This window comes from Neopelma chrysocephalum, unplaced genomic scaffold, assembly GCF_003984885.1.
Source record: "Neopelma chrysocephalum unplaced genomic scaffold, ASM398488v2 Primary Assembly neopelma1_25, whole genome shotgun sequence".
In the NCBI taxonomy this organism is placed as follows: domain Eukaryota; kingdom Metazoa; phylum Chordata; class Aves; order Passeriformes; family Pipridae; genus Neopelma; species Neopelma chrysocephalum.
The window spans coordinates 46,771,723-46,789,827 of record NW_020897694.1 but is presented as its reverse complement, the minus strand read 5'-3'; the positions used below and the strand labels follow the sequence as shown (position 1 = coordinate 46,789,827).

The 18,105-nt window shown below is 38.5% G+C and overlaps 1 protein-coding gene across 3 annotated transcripts in view; it reads left to right on the top strand.

Annotated features, from left to right (window-relative positions):
* Positions 1 to 18,105, top strand: part of MID1 (midline 1) — a 242,841-nt gene that overhangs the window by 208,854 nt on the left and 15,882 nt on the right. For all 3 annotated transcript variants that reach the window (XM_027675158.1, XM_027675157.1, XM_027675159.1), the window contains exons 4-6: positions 4,433 to 4,540; positions 7,631 to 7,779; positions 11,207 to 11,334. In XM_027675158.1, coding sequence (XP_027530959.1) covers positions 4,433 to 4,540; positions 7,631 to 7,779; positions 11,207 to 11,334 — 385 coding nt within the window. The remainder of the gene's footprint in view (positions 1 to 4,432; positions 4,541 to 7,630; positions 7,780 to 11,206; positions 11,335 to 18,105) is intronic.

Here is an 18,105-nt window from a genome sequence, read left to right as displayed (position 1 = left end):
CTTCGGTTTCCAAAGATGAGGCTGTTTCTACCACCTACTTTCTTCCACTTTGCATAATCAGTGCAGGAGTAGTAAATAAAAATTGCTCTGGTTTTGATGAATTTGTCCCAGTCAGTGTAGTCTTAAAAAAGCAGGCCACCTCTAATTTAGGGTGTCTTATTTTGCTTGTCATTTAGAGATTATTTGCCATAAAGACACATGAGGATTTCCACTTGTGGACAGTATTGCCTCACCCATAAGGAATCTCAGAGTGAGAGTTTTATTCCTGCAAGGAAAATTCTGCTGAGACACTAAAAAAAAATCCTTTTCTTCAGTATATTAGTTGATGAAGTTTTTGTGGGTATGAATTTAGCCCTCTGATTCTGTTTGCCTTTGAATTAACCATAGAAGCTCCACTGTAATCTCGAATCTTTAGCCATGCTGTAGTGCTGTGATTTCCCAAACATCTGCTGGGGACTTTGAAACCACTACATTCATTTTCTTATGACCTAAGCTGCAATTTAATTCAGGTCTCTGAAGATGAAAGCCAAGGAAGCCTCTACAGAGAGCAGAACACTTCCAAAACAGTTCTCAGGCTGTGGAGCTGGGAACAGCTGGCCTGCTCTCCTTTTTCAGTTGGGAGGGATTGTTGTTTCCAGGTCCCTGTCAGACATCTAAGGAATCCTTATTTTTCTTTTTTTTCTACAACCACTTCCTAAGGCAAAGTGCAACAGTCCCTATCCATCTGTCTGGAAAACCTGGAAAGAAACCTCGAATTTGCAAGGTGTTTTTGTTTTCAGTAACCTGTTTGAGGTCTTTGCATATTACAGAAGTAGGAATAAATTCCCCACAAAAGCAGGAGGACTAGAGTCAATTCTTGCTTGCTTGTTTGTAGACAATGTCATAGTTCTTGCTAAATCATAACTAAGCCTCTGAGTCCGTTTTAAAAATGTTTTGTGGCATGGAAGAAAAATTTATAAAAATGACACCAACAAAACACAAAGCTTTAGGTTCACGGATTTTTAAGGAATTGATTGATGCCAAAACTAAGTGTATTGATGTCAGTGAAATTTTCTATAGAAAGATGTCCCCAAGTCCAGCATAAACTCTCAGACAACATATACCTCAGATTAAGCATTCAATGTTCATCTCAGATGGAGGAAGCCCAGATTAAAGTCTACTCTCTGTAAGATTTGGACCCTCCACAAAGTAAGTGACACAGTCTCCAAATTTTTATAATGCAGCTCTAAGTCTCTTTTAACAAACTCCTTGGACAGGGGGCTTGTTTTTTACTGTGGAAAAATGTAGAATATAAAACCTCAAATATTTTCACCAGACAGAACTTGCATTCCTTGGCCAGCCCCAGCTGGAAGTTATTGTCAAGGTTGTTATTTATCAAAGGACTCAAGCAGAAGGCAAAACCTTATTCTGGTATTTCTGTAGCACCTGTACAGTGGAGCCCTGATCCATGCCTGTGGGTCTTTGGTCTGACATATGACTCCTAGGAAACAAAAAAGTAAATAATATTCAGTGGTAATCTCACAAATAGTCCCTTTAGGGCCACAGCTAATAGAGTGAACTTAAAATTAGGCATGTGCTCAATTATAAAGTTATTACTGAATCAGAGGTTTTGTAGGCTGAAAATGTGATTAAGGAGTATTTCAGCTTGAGAAAAGCCCTAGATTAAATGTTGGGGTTTGAGTTTTTTTCATACAAAGCTCAGACGTATCATATAATTTTGGAATATTCCTTTCATTTTTAATAAGCTTGTGCAAGCTATACAGTTGGAAATGTCTTCAAATGAAGTTTATAAAAGAGTATACTATTCAGATTTCAAAGAAAAAAAGAATTCTGCAGTCAGTGAATAAGAAATCCAAAGGTTTTTTTCCCAAGCATTTTGTTTTTCTTAGTCTAAGGCTTTTTAAGTTAAGATTCAATTAATACATTGTTATTCAAATCAACCAGAGCATTAAATGAAACAATATTGACAACCTTCCTGTTACTCTATGTTTCATGACAGTTATCCCAAAAATTAATTAGTTCTGCTTGACAAAACAAGTTGGTGACGTAAGTGGTGCTAGAAGTAATGCTTTGAGTGGAAGCTACTCAAAAATCCCGTGAAGTGTTACTATAATTAAGTGCCAAAAGTGTTACCATAATTAAGTGCTGAAGTTGGCTCTGGTGTGAGCTGACCTTGGTATTGACACAGGAGTTATGCCTACAAGCAGTGGATGTGATCACTGCCTCTGGCTGAGCCTGTGTAGGATTCCCCACTCTTTGGTGGAATTTCAGTCTACTTGTGAAAATGAACTCAGGGTTGGGGAAACCAGCGCACTGAACAGCTTTGAGAACAGCCCTGCAGAGTTTCCTGCTGAAGGAAGTTCCATGATGCAGCCAAGGTGATAGGAAAACAAGGAGAGGCAATAGGAAGGACAGTGCTGACTGATTAATTTTTCCAGGCTACCTGAACTGTCAGTGGAGAAACACTGGCACTGCTGGAGGCTTTGGGTGAGTTGCTCAAAGGTCTGTCTCTCCTCATGGACTGTGGTGAGAAACCAGGCATAGCAAACAGCTAACCTAAGGAGATAGGTAGGCACCTAAAACAGCACGGTGGAAGTGTCTTCATCTTCACCTCCCACACGCAGATCTTTTCAGCACTTACAGTTACATCGGACCCCTTCCAGAAACAAATGTGTTCTCTCTTCATTACCTTGATATCTAAATTAATAACTAAGCTTCTAAAATGTGCAAACAAACTTTAATTTTATGAAGGTTTGAGAAGGATAATCCAAAACCTTGATGAAAGCAAGCCTTTGCAAAAACTCCCCTCTTTGCCTGGAGGACACTGTGTATTTCACATAAGGAGGTTATTTGTAAAATTGGTCCTGGTCCAAATTTAGATATATAAGCATTTGCTTAAGCTTAATGAGCTCCATAATGTGCTTACAGGTAAATGCGTGTTTAAACACATTGTTGGAAGGAAAAAAAAGAATGCTGATGCAGACCAAGGGGCTCATCGGACTGAACAATAGCCAATAGTTACTTGTCACCTGAAACTATTGCCTGTTATTGTTCACCAGTGACTCTTACTAGCGCAGTGAAAAAGGTGACATGGCTGTAGGGGCAATTAGCCTGCTTTACCTTCTTACCCTCTTTTACTCTTAGCAAAGTGCAAATGGAAACATAACTCTGAAACAAGTCCTTTCAATTTTGCTTTGTTCTAGATGTGATTAGACCTTTTTGCCTTTTTCTCTGACTCTTCACACATATGTGTAAGCTAACCATACTACTGCTGGAGGGGAAGTACATTTTCTTGTTGTACAAAATGATGACTTTTCACTGAAAAAATCAATCTCCTCCAGAAAAAAACATATTCATCTGAGAACCAAAACTTTTCTATTATCAGTTTTCTTATTATTTTTTTACAAAAGTCAACTTTTTCCATAGAAAGCTAATGTTCTTTGTGAGCTTTTTTGCATTAGAAACAGTTTCATTGGCTCATATATTTATACTTTAGAAAACTACATGAGCACATCTATTATTTTCTGTCTGATTCACTGCAGAGGCAAAGCAGGAATAATAAAGGCAGTCAAGACACATGACTTGGTATTGTCACTTGGATCTTTGGTAGTTTGAAACTTTTGGGAACCAATATGTGGACATATATGGGTATCATTAGTTCACTTTCTTTCCAGTAAAAGAACTTTGGGTCATTAAATGCAACTGGAAGGAGGGAGGTTCAAATCCCTCTAAAGAGACATTGCTCACTTTCCTCTGAGTTAAACTGTGGTGCTCATTGCTGTAGAATGGTGCAGATACTTAAAGTTTCCAGGGGTTGAAGGAGAGACCAAATAAATCCATGTAATATAATTCTTCTGAGGATTAGTAATGATGTACAAATTGTGTCTGATTTGAGAAGACTCTGAGCTGCAAATGGTTGGAGGATGAGAAAACATTCATGGGAGTCATCATACATGTTGGGACTTTTTCCTAACATGTTTTACTAGCAGATCCTGGCACTAGCAGCAGTGAGAGAGGGGATACTGCACTAGATGGATTGTCTGATCCAGTACTAGTGCTCTTAAATGCACTAGTGTTCACTGTAGTCCTTTATATGGCTGGAAACTGCAATGTGTTAAGCACCACCTGAAGAGACTTCACTTCTCACTGATGTGTGGTAATGACTCAATACTCACAGGATCAGGCTTTTCTCACGTGGGTTAGAAATACCTGATTATCTGTTTGCAAGTCCTGCCTCCTGCAAACAAGACATTGAGACTCAATTCAGTATTTCACAAAATACAAGAGAGAGAGGAGAAAATAACATACAGATAATACACAGAAAGAGCAAAAAAGTGCCAAACACAACATTTTTGAAATTACAATTTTCAAATTAGAAAAGGGGAAAGGAAAATGTTAAAAATGGTTTTGCTAATCATCTTTTTCTTTGCAGGTAAATGCATCCCGCCAAGAAACCAAACTGATGGAAGAATGTGATCAGCTCATTGAAATTATCCAGCAAAGAAGACAAATAATTGGAACCAAAATCAAAGAAGGAAAGGTAAAACTTTTCTTCTTTAGATCCCAAGCAGGTCAATACTGCTTCCTTGGGTTTACAGCTTTTTTGACTGCAGGTACTATTAATTCAAAATTGTAAAAGTTCTTATGTAGTCCTGGGCTACTGCTACTTTCATGTAAAGAAGAATGAAATACTTGAAAAATTAGTATGCTAGACCTCAACTGTTTATTTGGCATTTCTCTTACTAAGTGTAATTGTGTTTTTTAAGGATAAAAACAGACATGATGTCACAATCAGTAAATCACAATTAAATTATGTCTATTTAATGATTCCTGAACTATGTTTTATGCCTGACAGTTTTTCCCCCCTAGTTTTTACACTCACAAAATGTCACAGCATTTGGAATCATGTCTGGCAATTATCTACATGATTTTTTTCTAGATAATTTCATTATTTATTCAAATATTATCACATAAAGATTTTATTCCAGTTATTGTAATTCATGCGAATAGGAAGTCTTAATTTATTTACCAAAAAAGATATTAAAAAACATGCAAGAAATTAAATTGTGTGCATCTCTAATTCCTAAGGTTCAGTGATTATTAGTGGCAAACGTATCGAGCAGGAAAAATCTCTGATATTTAAGTTTCAACACATTTTGCTAGCTGTTAACTCAGAAATGCATTACGGTTGAATTAATGTTTTTATTTGCTAGGTGCACAGTGTTTACTCTTTAACTGCTAACCTAACTAAGTCAGATATAAACTCTTCTTGTGTGGGAAAAGCTCAGGAAAGGAAGAAAGTCAAGAGCAGGTTAAATGGTTCATGTGGCTGTCAAGATATTCCAATTAACTTGAAATGAAAAACCTGTAGGCAGGGGCTGACTTAAACACGTTTGAAACAACAGGTCCTGTATACTGTGTGACAGAACCTGAATTTCCTCATGCTGTTAACAAAACATAATTCCCTTCAAATGGAATAGATGGCCTTCTTCATTTTTGCTTCAACTCTGTTTCTCTATGCAGTGACACCAGATGTGCTGCCAATGAAGGAGCAATCTTTCCATTCATTTGGATTTGCGCTATATACATGATTGTTTTTAAAAACTTTGCTCGCAAAGATGTATTCTAATGTCCATTTAGCATGGACGATTTACAACACATTGACTCCTAATTTATTTGAGTAGAGCTAATATCAGAATCTGTCCCCATTCTTTGTTCTGCTTCATTGAGCCAAAAGTTATATAAGTGGAGGTCCAGTGAAGATCTGGAATGCTTTGACCCAAATGTTGTATATATTGAAAGATTTCAGGGGTTCAAGAGACTCATGTGAAAAGCCACAGAAAATTCTGCCCAATGTATCTTCTTTTAAGGGGGCCTTTCTGGAAGGTAGGGCATGACAGATCTCTCTGTAGGACTGTAGTTATGGCTACAGAGCTAAAAACACTCAGGTATAAAGTTCTTGCTGTACCTACAAGCCTGGAGATTCAGCCTTGAAGTCACGCAAGTCTGAAAACCCGGTGCAGCTTCATCCTTAATCTCACCTATCACCTGAAACCTATAAAATCCCACAGATCTTGTAACAGGAAAAAAACCAAATATCAACTAGATAAGATAACTTTAGGGCAGATTTCATTCCTACCATTGCAGAAGTGGGTGGGGAGTGAGTGAGACTCTTCCTTTTACAATTTATTATCCATTGTCTTCTTGAAGAAGATATTAAAAAAGAAGCAAGCAAGCAAAAAACACGTCACAAATCATGACATGCCTTCTTTTGAAAAAACTCACAAGGTAACATTTATTTCAGTTCACTGTTTACTTTTTAATTAATAAAGAGATGAGCTTCTTAACACTGCAATGAACCTTTCTCAGTTAGATTGGTGTAGACCAAATTGTAATCTCTGCAAATGCACAGGCAGAGAAAGCATTATGGCATTAGTTCATCCTAGAAGCTGGTCAGATCATTAGCATTATTAAAATTTATGCATTTCCAGCATTTTCTCTGCTTTGTTGTTTCTATCTTTAGAAGAAATACTAATGTTACATGACATTAATCATTTGGCCAGTATCTTTTTTGGAAAGTTTTTCCAAAAAGTTTATTTTCCTACTTATTTTGGTTGTCAGATAGGTGTACTAAGACACCCTCATCTATGCTTAAGATGCAAATATATTTGAAATTTAACTCAGCAGCTTCATAGTTTATGCCCTAATTCCTGAGATTGGGAATGTTATCTTGATCATAAATTTGGATATTTCTGCCAATCCACTTGGTTGTTAGTTTCCTCATTTTGAATGTAACTGGCTCTTAATGTGCCTTTCTAAACCCCAGAATTAGTTAATTTCCTTCCTATTTCTTACTCCTGTTCAAACTATGATCCTGATGTGATAACAATGGAAAGGACTCCCAGACCTTTCAGGAACTATTCTAGTTCCTGGAAGTTTTGTTAGCCAACATTGTCTTTAAATGGAGGATTGATTGTGCCCTTTCCTAACCTTTCAGCTAATGATTACAGTCACATCTACTGTGTTTATCTCCAGCACATATGTTTTCAGTAATAATAATCATCTCTCCAGCACTACTGTGCTTTTGTCCAGTTAAAAATATCCAACAAGAAAACACCCTGTTTGACTAAAAGCACATAATGAGAAGGTCAGGTGTGTCTTCTTAGTAGAACCGAATAGTCTTTTTCTGTTAAGTTATATTTTAAGATTATTTCTTTTTATGAAATTCACCTAAGTAATAGGAAAAATGTAGTTAATCTGTAAGATGTCTTTAACACAGATCTCATAATTTCAGGGAAATGGTTATCTAAATAGCCCTTAGTTATCATGTAAGCAGAAATTACCAGGAAATTACGTTCCTTCTGCTGGAAAATAGGCCAGCTGTGCTTGTTTTGGCTCTCTCCCGTTGTTTTCCATGTGGAAAATATTCAGGCAGAAAGACTGTGCCTGTCCCTTACTGAAAATGTTGCATGGCTGGATGGAATTCCCCACAAAGCTTGTGTGAAAGAAGCTCTTGTCACCGAAGTCATTCATCTTAACTCCTCCTTTGCCAAGTTTTGCCTCTGAAGTGCAAATACAATTGTGATACACACCTTAGAGACGTGACTGCTTTCTTATGTTTTCACTCAAGGTGGTGAGGTTGAGAAAACTGGCTCAGCAGATTGCGAACTGCAAACAGTGCATTGAGCGCTCGACATCCCTCATCTCTCAGGCTGAGCAGTCGCTGAAGGAGAATGATCACGCTCGCTTCCTGCAGACAGCTAAAAATATCACTGAAAGGTAAAGAAGACATTCCTCTTGATAAAGAGAAAAACCTCACTTTAAGGTAGCTGGGTTGTCATAGTTTCCGTAGTCTTGTCACACCACAGATGTGGTCAAAGACAGAGGAGTAACTGACACACTCCCCTAAAACACTGCTTTGTGCTGTACCAGAGTGGGAAGAAACCTTACTGTAATGCTAAATCAAAACACCCCTTTGAGGAGCAGTCAAGAAAAGGTGCAAATTAAGATTTAGAACAGTTAATAGCATGCACAAATGAAAGAGGTAGAATGGTTGCCAAGCAGATGTCTGGTGCTAAACACACTGGAAAAAAAAAAAAGGTTTCTGGAGGCTGAAATTCCTACTTCATGAAAAATTCTGAGATTGAAAAAGAAGTGAGGCGGGAAGTACATTCCTTAGAAGAAACTGGTAATGGTCTTAATGGATACATATTTTTCACCAGATAGCAAACCACCTTGCATCTTTGAAGAGATGGAGATTAAACAGTCTGAATGTCTGGAAGTTACATCAGTTACTGTGTTGGGTCCCTTGGTACAGGGAATTTCTATTGTATTTAGGGTCCTGGCTTCTTTTCAACATGTCAGATATATCAAGGACCCCAAGACAAGGACTGTGCTATCAGAAAATTTTCAGTGCAATGCTGTGAATGCTGAAATATTCCCACTGAATTTCTGCAGTATTTTTTGATGAAAAAAAATGTTCTGTTGGAATTATCAGCTGTCTGGCATCAATCAATAATATTAAAAAAAAAACCAACAAAACAAAACAAAAAAAACCAGGGAGAATATCTCTGAACAATGAAGAAGAAAGCCATTAAAAGTACACTTATTCATTCAGCTATTTTTTTATTTCTGGGTTTGCATTGTATCTTTACATTCTCCAGTCAATTCTCCCTGAACCCAAAGCATGAAATTCCCTGCTCCTATTATGTATTTTTTTAAGTCTACCACTTACTCTGGTGTGCTGTATCAGTCTTCAGCAAAGCCATCAACACTGGGTTGCTCATTACAGTTTCAGAGAATTGAAAAAGGCAAGGCTGAAAAAGGCAAGGCCGAAAAAGGCAAGGCCAGGCAAAGCAGTGGAGAATATGTGGTCTTTCAGACTTAGAGCCTAATTTGTATTCTGTCACCAAGCTACATTGTGGCATCCCAGTTGAAGCTAGTAGTAAAACTACCATGAGTACCAAAAGCCAAAGGTGGGAGTCTGTCCTTTTTTCAGTATTCAGCAGAATCAGCAGTAGAGCAGAAACCTGCGGAGACACAGAGCTTTTTAAGTGACTACCAGAGAATAGTCAGAGAAGCTCCATTTTGAACTTGTAAAACATGAACAGTTGCATCATAAATACAGTCACAGGAGAGACACTGGGAGAGCAAAAATGAGACAAGCTGACATATGGGCCCAATCAAACTTAATTCTTGGCTATCACAGATTGCTGTCTGTAATGAGACGGCTGTGAACGCCCTGCAAATCAGGGAATTATTTCAGGCAGTGAATAAAACCAAGGGTAAAAAAGCACCAAGTGCTTACAGACAAAGTGCAAATGGAAAAAGAGACTAAATCAGATTAAAAATTATTCCTCACAAGTAACATTCTTAGTTCTCATGTGGTGAGCGACATTTTGTCCGCTTTTAAACTGCTCATGTAACAGTCTCACCAGGGCTTTGAGCTCCAGCAGCTAAAGCAGTCTCCTGAAATCATGCTCATTGCATTTCTTCATTTACATATTTCAAAGTAATTGTGGTATAATATTCTCTGTTGTAAGCACAACTGGTAGCGATGCAAGCAAAGTCATTACACACACTCTGATGATTTAGGTTGTACATTATTTGCAGTGCGCAAAATGCATTTATCCCAGAGAAACCCTTTCCAACCAAGTACAGTGTCAGAGCAGAAAGAATTACAAGATGAAATTCAGTCCTCTGAACCTAACATTGTGACATGGTGTCTGAAATTGCGAATTGTTGAGCTCACCAAAATCTGAGTGTAACACATGTAATCAGAGCACCCTTTGCATGGCCCCAAATGACAGTCCAAAAAGACCTGGTGATACAGTCTACATAATAAATATGTACTTTGTAGAGGTGTTCAAATAAGCTCTTACAAAAAAACAAAGAAGTGTAAAAGCTGAGAGAATTTTTCTCTTTAATTACATGGGGCAAAAGGCACTTCAACTGGGCTCCATAAGAAAAAAAATCTGTCCTAGGATCTACTTTAAACTAATTTCTACACCACAGTTGCAAGAGAAACCATGTTCAAAACTGTATAACAAGAATTGTTGACTAGGAACCCTCCTCAGCTCAGTTTCTGAAAACTATACTGAAGACAATGAGATGTACAGATCAGTTTTTTACTTTCCTAACTGTATTGTCCTAAAATACTAAACAAAAAATATATGAAAAAATAGTCCTTAGTAAACATTTGTCCCAGAGCCATTTCAATTCTGTCTACAGAAAAAACACTCTGATTTGGGAAAATTTTAGTTGAAGCAATCAAAATATTTTTATTTGACACACGTCATGAATGACAGATAACAGACATGCATTGTGTGCATGGTTGTCTGTTTACCTCCAAACTGAAGCAATTGACCAGTTTCTAATGAGGCTTAGTAATCTCTTTGCCTAAATCAACTGAACTTTCTGTAAACACATCCATAATCCAGCTCTCCAGAAACATGCATTTTGAGATACCAGGCTGAAGGATCTGAAAAATCCTTTCTGATGGCAGTTTTCTTGTGAAAGTTCATCTCTTTATATTAGTAAAACAGGACAGAGAAAATGTGGATGTAGCTCCTGAAATGAGGTAGGCAACAAAACCTTTTGTTTTTAGAGGAAATGCAAGTATGCACCCATGCTTTTCAGGGAAAAGCCTTTCAAAATAAACTGTGCTGACATCTATTTGTTTTATCTCCCCCCTGTGCCTTTTGAAGTTAACAGCAGTGTGCTGTGCTGAACAGCTGAGGAGGTGTAGGGATCTGCACCAAGCCCTTGGGATAGCACTGCCAAGGAATGCCTGGAGCCAGAAACTGCTTGGAAAAAGAAGGGTTGGGAGAGATGCAGCATCTGTCAGGACTGCTTGAAACACAGATAATTATGGTGCTATTGCTACTTTGGTTCAACGGTTCATTAGAAGGAACAATTCAAAGTATATTGTTGCCTAACTAATATTTTGTTAAAATCTTCCCTGACGCTGCATGTTAGGCCAAAGTTCAGTAATAAGTTTTTATTGGAGATTGTGCTCTCAAAAATAAAAGTGTCAGGACAAGCTCCTAACTTAAACCACATAAATAAAATACATGTAAAAGTTTTTGTCAAGCTTTTTGAGAAAAAAACAATGACAGTGACTGTGATAATCATATTGATCAGGTCAACGTTGACGTGAAAGTTATTGTGTCTTGAGTGCTAAAAGATTTTTTTCTTTTCATTACAGGGTTTCCATGGCAACTGCATCCTCCCAGGTTCTAATTCCTGAAATTAATCTCAATGATACTTTTGATACTTTCGCACTTGATTTTACCAGGGAAAAGAAATTGTTGGAATGCCTTGATTATCTTACAGGTACTTTTTTTATCAAGATATATATATATATATACTATATATTAATCATAAAAAAGTAGTGATAGGATTTTCTTCAGTCTTCTCCGTGGTCACAACTTTGGCTAACTGCCAGAGCACTCTCACTCCGCCTCCTCAGTAAGGGGAGAAAATAAGATGAAAAGCTCATGAGTTGAGATAAGGACAAGGAGTTCACTCAAGAATTACTGCTACAGGCAAAACAGACTCAACTTGGGGAAGATAAATGTAATTTATTGCCAATTAATTGTAAAAGTAGGACACTGAGAAATAAAAATATATCTGAGAAAACTGTCCCCCACTCCATTCTTCTTCTTGGGCTCAACTTCCCTCCCAGCTCTTCAACCTCCTCCCCATGGAGCAGTGCAAGGTGATGGGGAGTGGGGGTTTAAGTCAGTTCATCACACATCTTCTCTGTCACTCCTTCTTCCTGATGGTCTTCTACTACTCTGACATGGGCATCATCCCATGCAATGCAGTTCTTCATGAACTTCTCCAACATAGGCCCTTCCCACAGGCTGCAGTTCTCCAAGTGCTCCAGCATTGGTCCTTCTGTCAGATGCTGTCCTTCAGGAGTGGACTGTTTCAAGTGTAGGCCACAGTTCTTGTGAGAAAACTTGCTCCTGTGTGGTCATCTCTCTGCAGGCTGCAGCTTCCTCCAGGGCATGTCAACCTGCTCCAGTGTGGATCTTTCACAGCTGCAGGTGGATATCTGCTTCACTTTAGTCTTCCGTGAGCTGTAGGGAAACAGCCAACATCACCATAGTTTTCACCACAGGCTACGGAGGAACCTCTGCTTTGGAGCCTGGAGCACTTCTCCCCCTCCTTCTTCCCTGACCTTGGCATCTGCAGGGCTGTTTCTATCACATTTTCTCACTCCTCTCTCTTCCAGATGTTGCACAGCCTTTTTACCCTTTCTTAAAAATGTTATCACAGAGGCACTACCAGCATCAGTGATGGTCTCAGCTTTGGACAGTGGCAGGTCTATCTTAGGACTGTCTGTGTCTGACATGGAGTCAGCTCCTGGTCTTTTCTGACAGGGATCACCCTTGTAACCTAGCCACTACCAAAACCTTGCTACACGAGCCCAGCACTCTCTCCCTCTTAATCCTGAATGTATTACCCCTAGCAGCCCCAGAATGGCCCAGGAAGCATTAGGTGCTACACAACACAACTGGGATGTATTTCCTACCTCTTCTCCTTGCATTCTTCCCCACCAGAGTGAGGAAATGGGAGTGAGAAATGGTTAAAAGCCACTGCAGCAGAACGAAGTGAAAGAACAGCTGGAGCTCAGCGTGGAGCAGCCAGAGGAGGGAGAGCAAGGACCAAACCCCATTTCCCAGAAGGTGGATGCTCCAGGTGTTATCCTCTCCCTTAGGGCTTCCTCCTTGCTGCAGCAGATTGCAGCCTGGCAGAGCTCCCATGAGCAACCAGAAGGAGTTCAAATAATCAACATCACGGGCTCAGCAACGAAAGATGTTTTCTTGTGTCAGTGACACTGTATTTCCCCCATCACAGAACTGGAGGATCTTGCTATGTCTGGGACTAGAGAGCACACAGTGCACACTCTGCCAGAGTGTGGGTTGAGTTCTCCACAGAGCAGAGCCCCACCTCACTTAACTAAGATCTTTGGTCTGAAGAAGCCCACAGGATTAGACCCTTACTGAAAGCCTCAGTAATGTGCACTCTCAGAGTGTACAATGACTCATAAAGAGAAACAAATTACTGTAATTTAGAGTGTTTTGATTTCAATGCCAGAATTAGAACAATTCATTCCATTTCAATTGAAAACAGAAGAGATATGTGGTAGGTTTTCATTTTGCAGTGTTTTTAAGCATCTGCTAACAGCAAGACTTTGCAATGAAGGACACAAAGCACTTTGACAAAAATACTTGAAAACACTTCCTGGGTCCATTCACTTGTCCCAGTTTGCAGTTGGTACACCCATGTTATTTCAGGAGAATGTGAGAGGGTGGAGTCTTTTCATTGCCAATCAGTGTATCTTTTCCATGCAGAGTGCTGTCTGCTGGCTTTTCTTCAGAGGAAAGGCTGAGAAAGTTAGGGTTGTTCAGCCTGAAGAAGAGAAGGCTCCAAGGAGACCTCATTGTGGCCTTTCAATACTTAAAACATTTTATTAGGACCTGTTGCAATAGAACAAGGAGTAATGGCTTTAAACTAAAGGAGGGTAAGTTTAGATTACATATAAGGAAAAAATCCTTTATAGTGAGGGTAGTAAGACTGGAACAGGTTGCCTAGGGAGGCTGTAGATGCCACATCCCTGGAAACATTCAAGGTCAAGTTGGACGGGACTCTGAGCAACCTGATCTAGATGAAGATGTTCCTGCTTACTGTCTGGAATTGGACCAGATGACCTTTAAAGGTCCCTCCCAAATCAAACTATTGTATGATCCTGTGGTTCTATGATTCCATGAATAAGTGAACAGATTAATACTCAGCAGTGCAAGACTGGGGGCATGCACAGGGCAGCAGCACCCTTGCCTGATAGAGCTGTGGAGCTCTTGCCATATTTGAAAAAGAGATTTTATCTGGAAGAAGTTTCTGTATCACCATGTGACTGATGAATACAATCAATATCTAACACATATTCTAGTAAATAAGATACAATAGTAATCGGATAAGAGTCATTTCAACTTCTTATACAGTACCAGTGAAATGTTATGGTGTCTGCCTCTCCCCAGATCTGCTGGAATTTTGCCACCATGTTGAGCATTCACCACAAAATTATAAAAATCCAAGAAAATGAAATGAGGGATTAAAAAAAAAAAAAAACAGACTCATTTGCCCTAACCTAGCAATCTGCCTGTAAAATAATCAGTCTCAACATCCTTTATAGTCGAAGAAGAATAACCACTCCGTTTTAAGGCACATGTCTCAGGGCAGTTGACTTCATTCTGGAGTTGCCTATTTCTCCCAGTTGTCTCCAAATAGAGGTTATATATACTCATTCAAATACAAATAATTATGGTTTAGATCTTTATATGAGGTTAATTCTGTCTAGCAGTCTGTTTCTGCACCCCTGAGGTCTTTTCCCCTTTGTACATCATGTGTCAATATTATCAGCTTAATTGCTATACAGACTGCAGAAAACAAGGGAAGGTTGTACCTGTACAAGGGTTGTCTTGCTACAAAGAACTTTTCTGTGATCCATCATGCTGGCTGTGTCATTTACACAGCTCCTTCTCTGCCTTTCTCTTAGCTCATCCATGGTCTTAAGAAATTGCTTACAGTGCAGTCTAAGGGAACTTGTAAATTCATCAAGCATTTTAGCTGTTTTTTTTCCTAATAGACCATTTTTATCCTTGCCCTTTATGCCCAGCAAAAAAGAGTTTTAGCTATCTTTGGTTTTGTGCTATTTTTCTTCACATTAATAAATAGCATATGGCTGCAATGGCAAAATGCGAAACACATGTTCAAATTATCTGAGCATAAAATACAACCTATGCAGACAGTTAAAATATATTTATGTAAATGTATGTATATATGTACTGTGTATTTGTGTGTGTGTGTATATATATATATATATATATATATATATACATATATATATAGTCCCAAGAGTCAAATGCACTTGATTATTCTCTACTGTTGTTCAGAAACTCTGGAGGAAGATTTATGATATATTACTCCTTTCAGACTGGTGCATGGAATCTTCATAGATCTTAAACTGAACACTTTGTGACAGAGTCAATTAGGCTTTACTTTTATCATGTTTCACAGTTAAGTACAATGAAGACCATTTGTAAGTCCTGGTGGTAGATCTATGTTGTGAATCAAGTGAAGAAGCCTTCCTTATAACTATCATCTGTACTGCTTCTGAACAAAATGTCAAAGTCTAAATTCCAGCTTCATTATCTCTGCTGCCAGTTGCTTTTGCAACAATTGACCTTGATTGTCTCTGGGAGATTTTCTTCTCTTTTGGTTTTTCCCGGTGTGCTATTTGTCAGATCTTCTTCATCTTCCATCTCCCCAGTCCCAGTTTTCTATGTGGCACATTGATGTTTGCATCTTTCTTTCTTCCTACACTATTTCTTTCCTGAATATAAATTTAACCAGTTTGTGCTTATCATTTGTGCAGCTGTCTTTCCTAAGCTTCTACTATCCAAATGAAAATCTCTGATATCTTTCTGAAAGTTGCCAGCCAGACATTGATATATCAAGCTCAGTATCTTAAAACAATACTTCTAATCTTCCTCTGACTGTTCTGTTCTCTGTATATATAGCCTTGATATCTTTTGAAAGCTTTCTTATCTTGCCAGTTGCTCAAGCTCTTCATCTGGAAATCATCTTTTTCTAAATGCGTATCTAGCTAGATCCAGGCAATACATATGACTTGCAAACTCTCTGCACAATTCCCAAGGAATTTTTTTTATCCATTGTGAATCAAAAATACTTGTTCTGTGTCTTAATACTTTGAAATCAATTGGAGGAACATCTATTCTTTGACCTTGCAATTTGCCCTGCTTCAGAAATCCCATCTGAAACAATGATAAGTTTTCTTTATTCATCACTTTAGCTGTCACTGCACAAAGAAATATGTATTGCCTAGCATATGCCAGCAATTTTTTCACACAGAAACAACTTCATCCTGGAAACTCATCCAAGAAACAACAGGAAACAACCTGTTTTACTGCTTAACTCTTTCAGTATTGAAAGATCAAAAACCAACTCCAGTTAGCTCAGTCTCGTGGTTTGGGTGTAATCTCGTCTCATTCTGTTGGTTTTGAGCAGTTCTGGTCTACCCAAAAACTATGTCTAGATGACTGTGTGACTGAGCTCTTGATACCAACTCAAACATGGCAAGATAATAATACATAAAATTTGTATCCACATCTGATTAAACTGTGCCTTTCAAATTCCTGCATGCCGGTGCAGTCCGGTGTCATGATACATGATGGAGTCAGTAACTAACATCTGAGAGAGGTTCAGAGCAGCTTCCTCAACTTCCTCATGTTCATGCCAGCAATATGGATATTTCTAGCACCATTTAGTCAAAGAGATGGCTTAGATCTTCCTTTCTTTACTCAGTATCAAAATCAGTAAGGAATCCTTACGAAGTCAACCACCCCATGACAGCAGGGAGATGGAGACTGAGCAAACAAAAGGAAGTTGAGATGTGTTTTATCAATCTCTGTGACCTTGGGCTGAGAGAATTTATATATAGTCTCATTAGTCACCAAGGGCTGCTGTATTCATGCTGGGATTCACTAATGAAAGGTGGCAGTTTCAGGTGTATGGACCATGTGAGGGCATTCATGGCAAAAGCCATGCAGATGGCATGGAAAGGAAGGTGAGTTAGACTAACCTGGTTGAGAGGGAGTAGTTATGCTCACAAGGTCCATTACTTCTGAGAGCAAATTTAAGAAACTGGGTTTCTACTATTAGTGGTTTTCAGGCATTTCAGATGTGATTACTGACTTTTTAAGTGTGTCTGCTCAGTTTTGAGTAGAAAAGAAGTAAAACAGCTTTCAGCAACGATTTTTCTCTCTTGTGAGAATGTTGATTCACAAATGCAGGTGGATAAAAGTCTGAGTGTCTGAAGCAGTTACCACTCACAGATATTTGCTCTGATCCTCTATGGAGAACTGAAGGGTGTATTATGTCTTCCACTGCTGTGCTGAAAGCATACTGGGCTTCCCGAACAGTGGTGGATCACATCTGAGTCACAAAGGGGAAATTGATAGTGCAGCCTGGAGCTTTCCCTGTGGCACCTGAGCTCTGTAGCAGTCCCAATGAATTCAATAACCAAATCACACACTGTCAAATGTAATAATGAAGCTAACTGGATGAGATCAACCTCTTTAATTGCATTACAATCTTACACTCTCTAAAGGAGTATGTGCTGTGGAATGATGAATTTGGCAGTCAGATTTCTGCATTATACATTTTGTTGTAACAAAGCATTTGAATGTAGACTTGCCCTCCTTTCTGCAGGAGAAGCAGATGTATTTGTTTTATGCTGAGTGGTTTATGAAATGAATTGCTGAAGACCTGAATTTCATGCAGTATAGTCTCAGGTGGGTGGAGGTTAATCACAAGAGCCAGGGAATATATGTCCTGCTTAGGTCAAATCTCTTTTCAATCATTCATATTACATGAAGGCCTGTAAATTTCCAGCTCTAAGGCTGGGTGTATATATGAAGAGCAAAAGTAGGCTGCCATTTGCAAAGGACTTGAAGACACCTAGGTGCTATTGAAGTACATTTTACAGTTCATTAAACCTTCAGTAATTTTTACTTTCCATAAATTTTTATTTTCTGTGTTAAGGTAATAATAAGTACATTTCCCAAGTAATATATTTTGCTGTGTTAGGTGAAGGAGATGACTGAAGAAGACTTTAGTTGAATACCAGCACACAAAAAAATGGATTACCTTGTATATTTTTAATTAAGACTTATTCCATTTTTTTTGCTTTGAAAGACAGGCAAAATATTAATACAAAGCCTCAGCTAGGAAGAAAAAAATAAAAAACACTACAGTGATTTTTCGACTGGATACGTTTTTGAAACATGTTGATAGTACCACTAACCTCTCCAGAAAACTATGGAGAGTTTTCCTACTCCTTTTGTTTATATTCTCCTGTTGGATAACTGTTCTTATTTTAGTTTATTTATCTTTCTTTTCATTAATACCCACCTGTCCCAAGGGTTCCTCTGCTGATTTAAAAAGAAAGGCACTGGTAAACTTCCATGATACATTATTTAGAGCATCACAAATCATGGCCATATCATGAAAGAC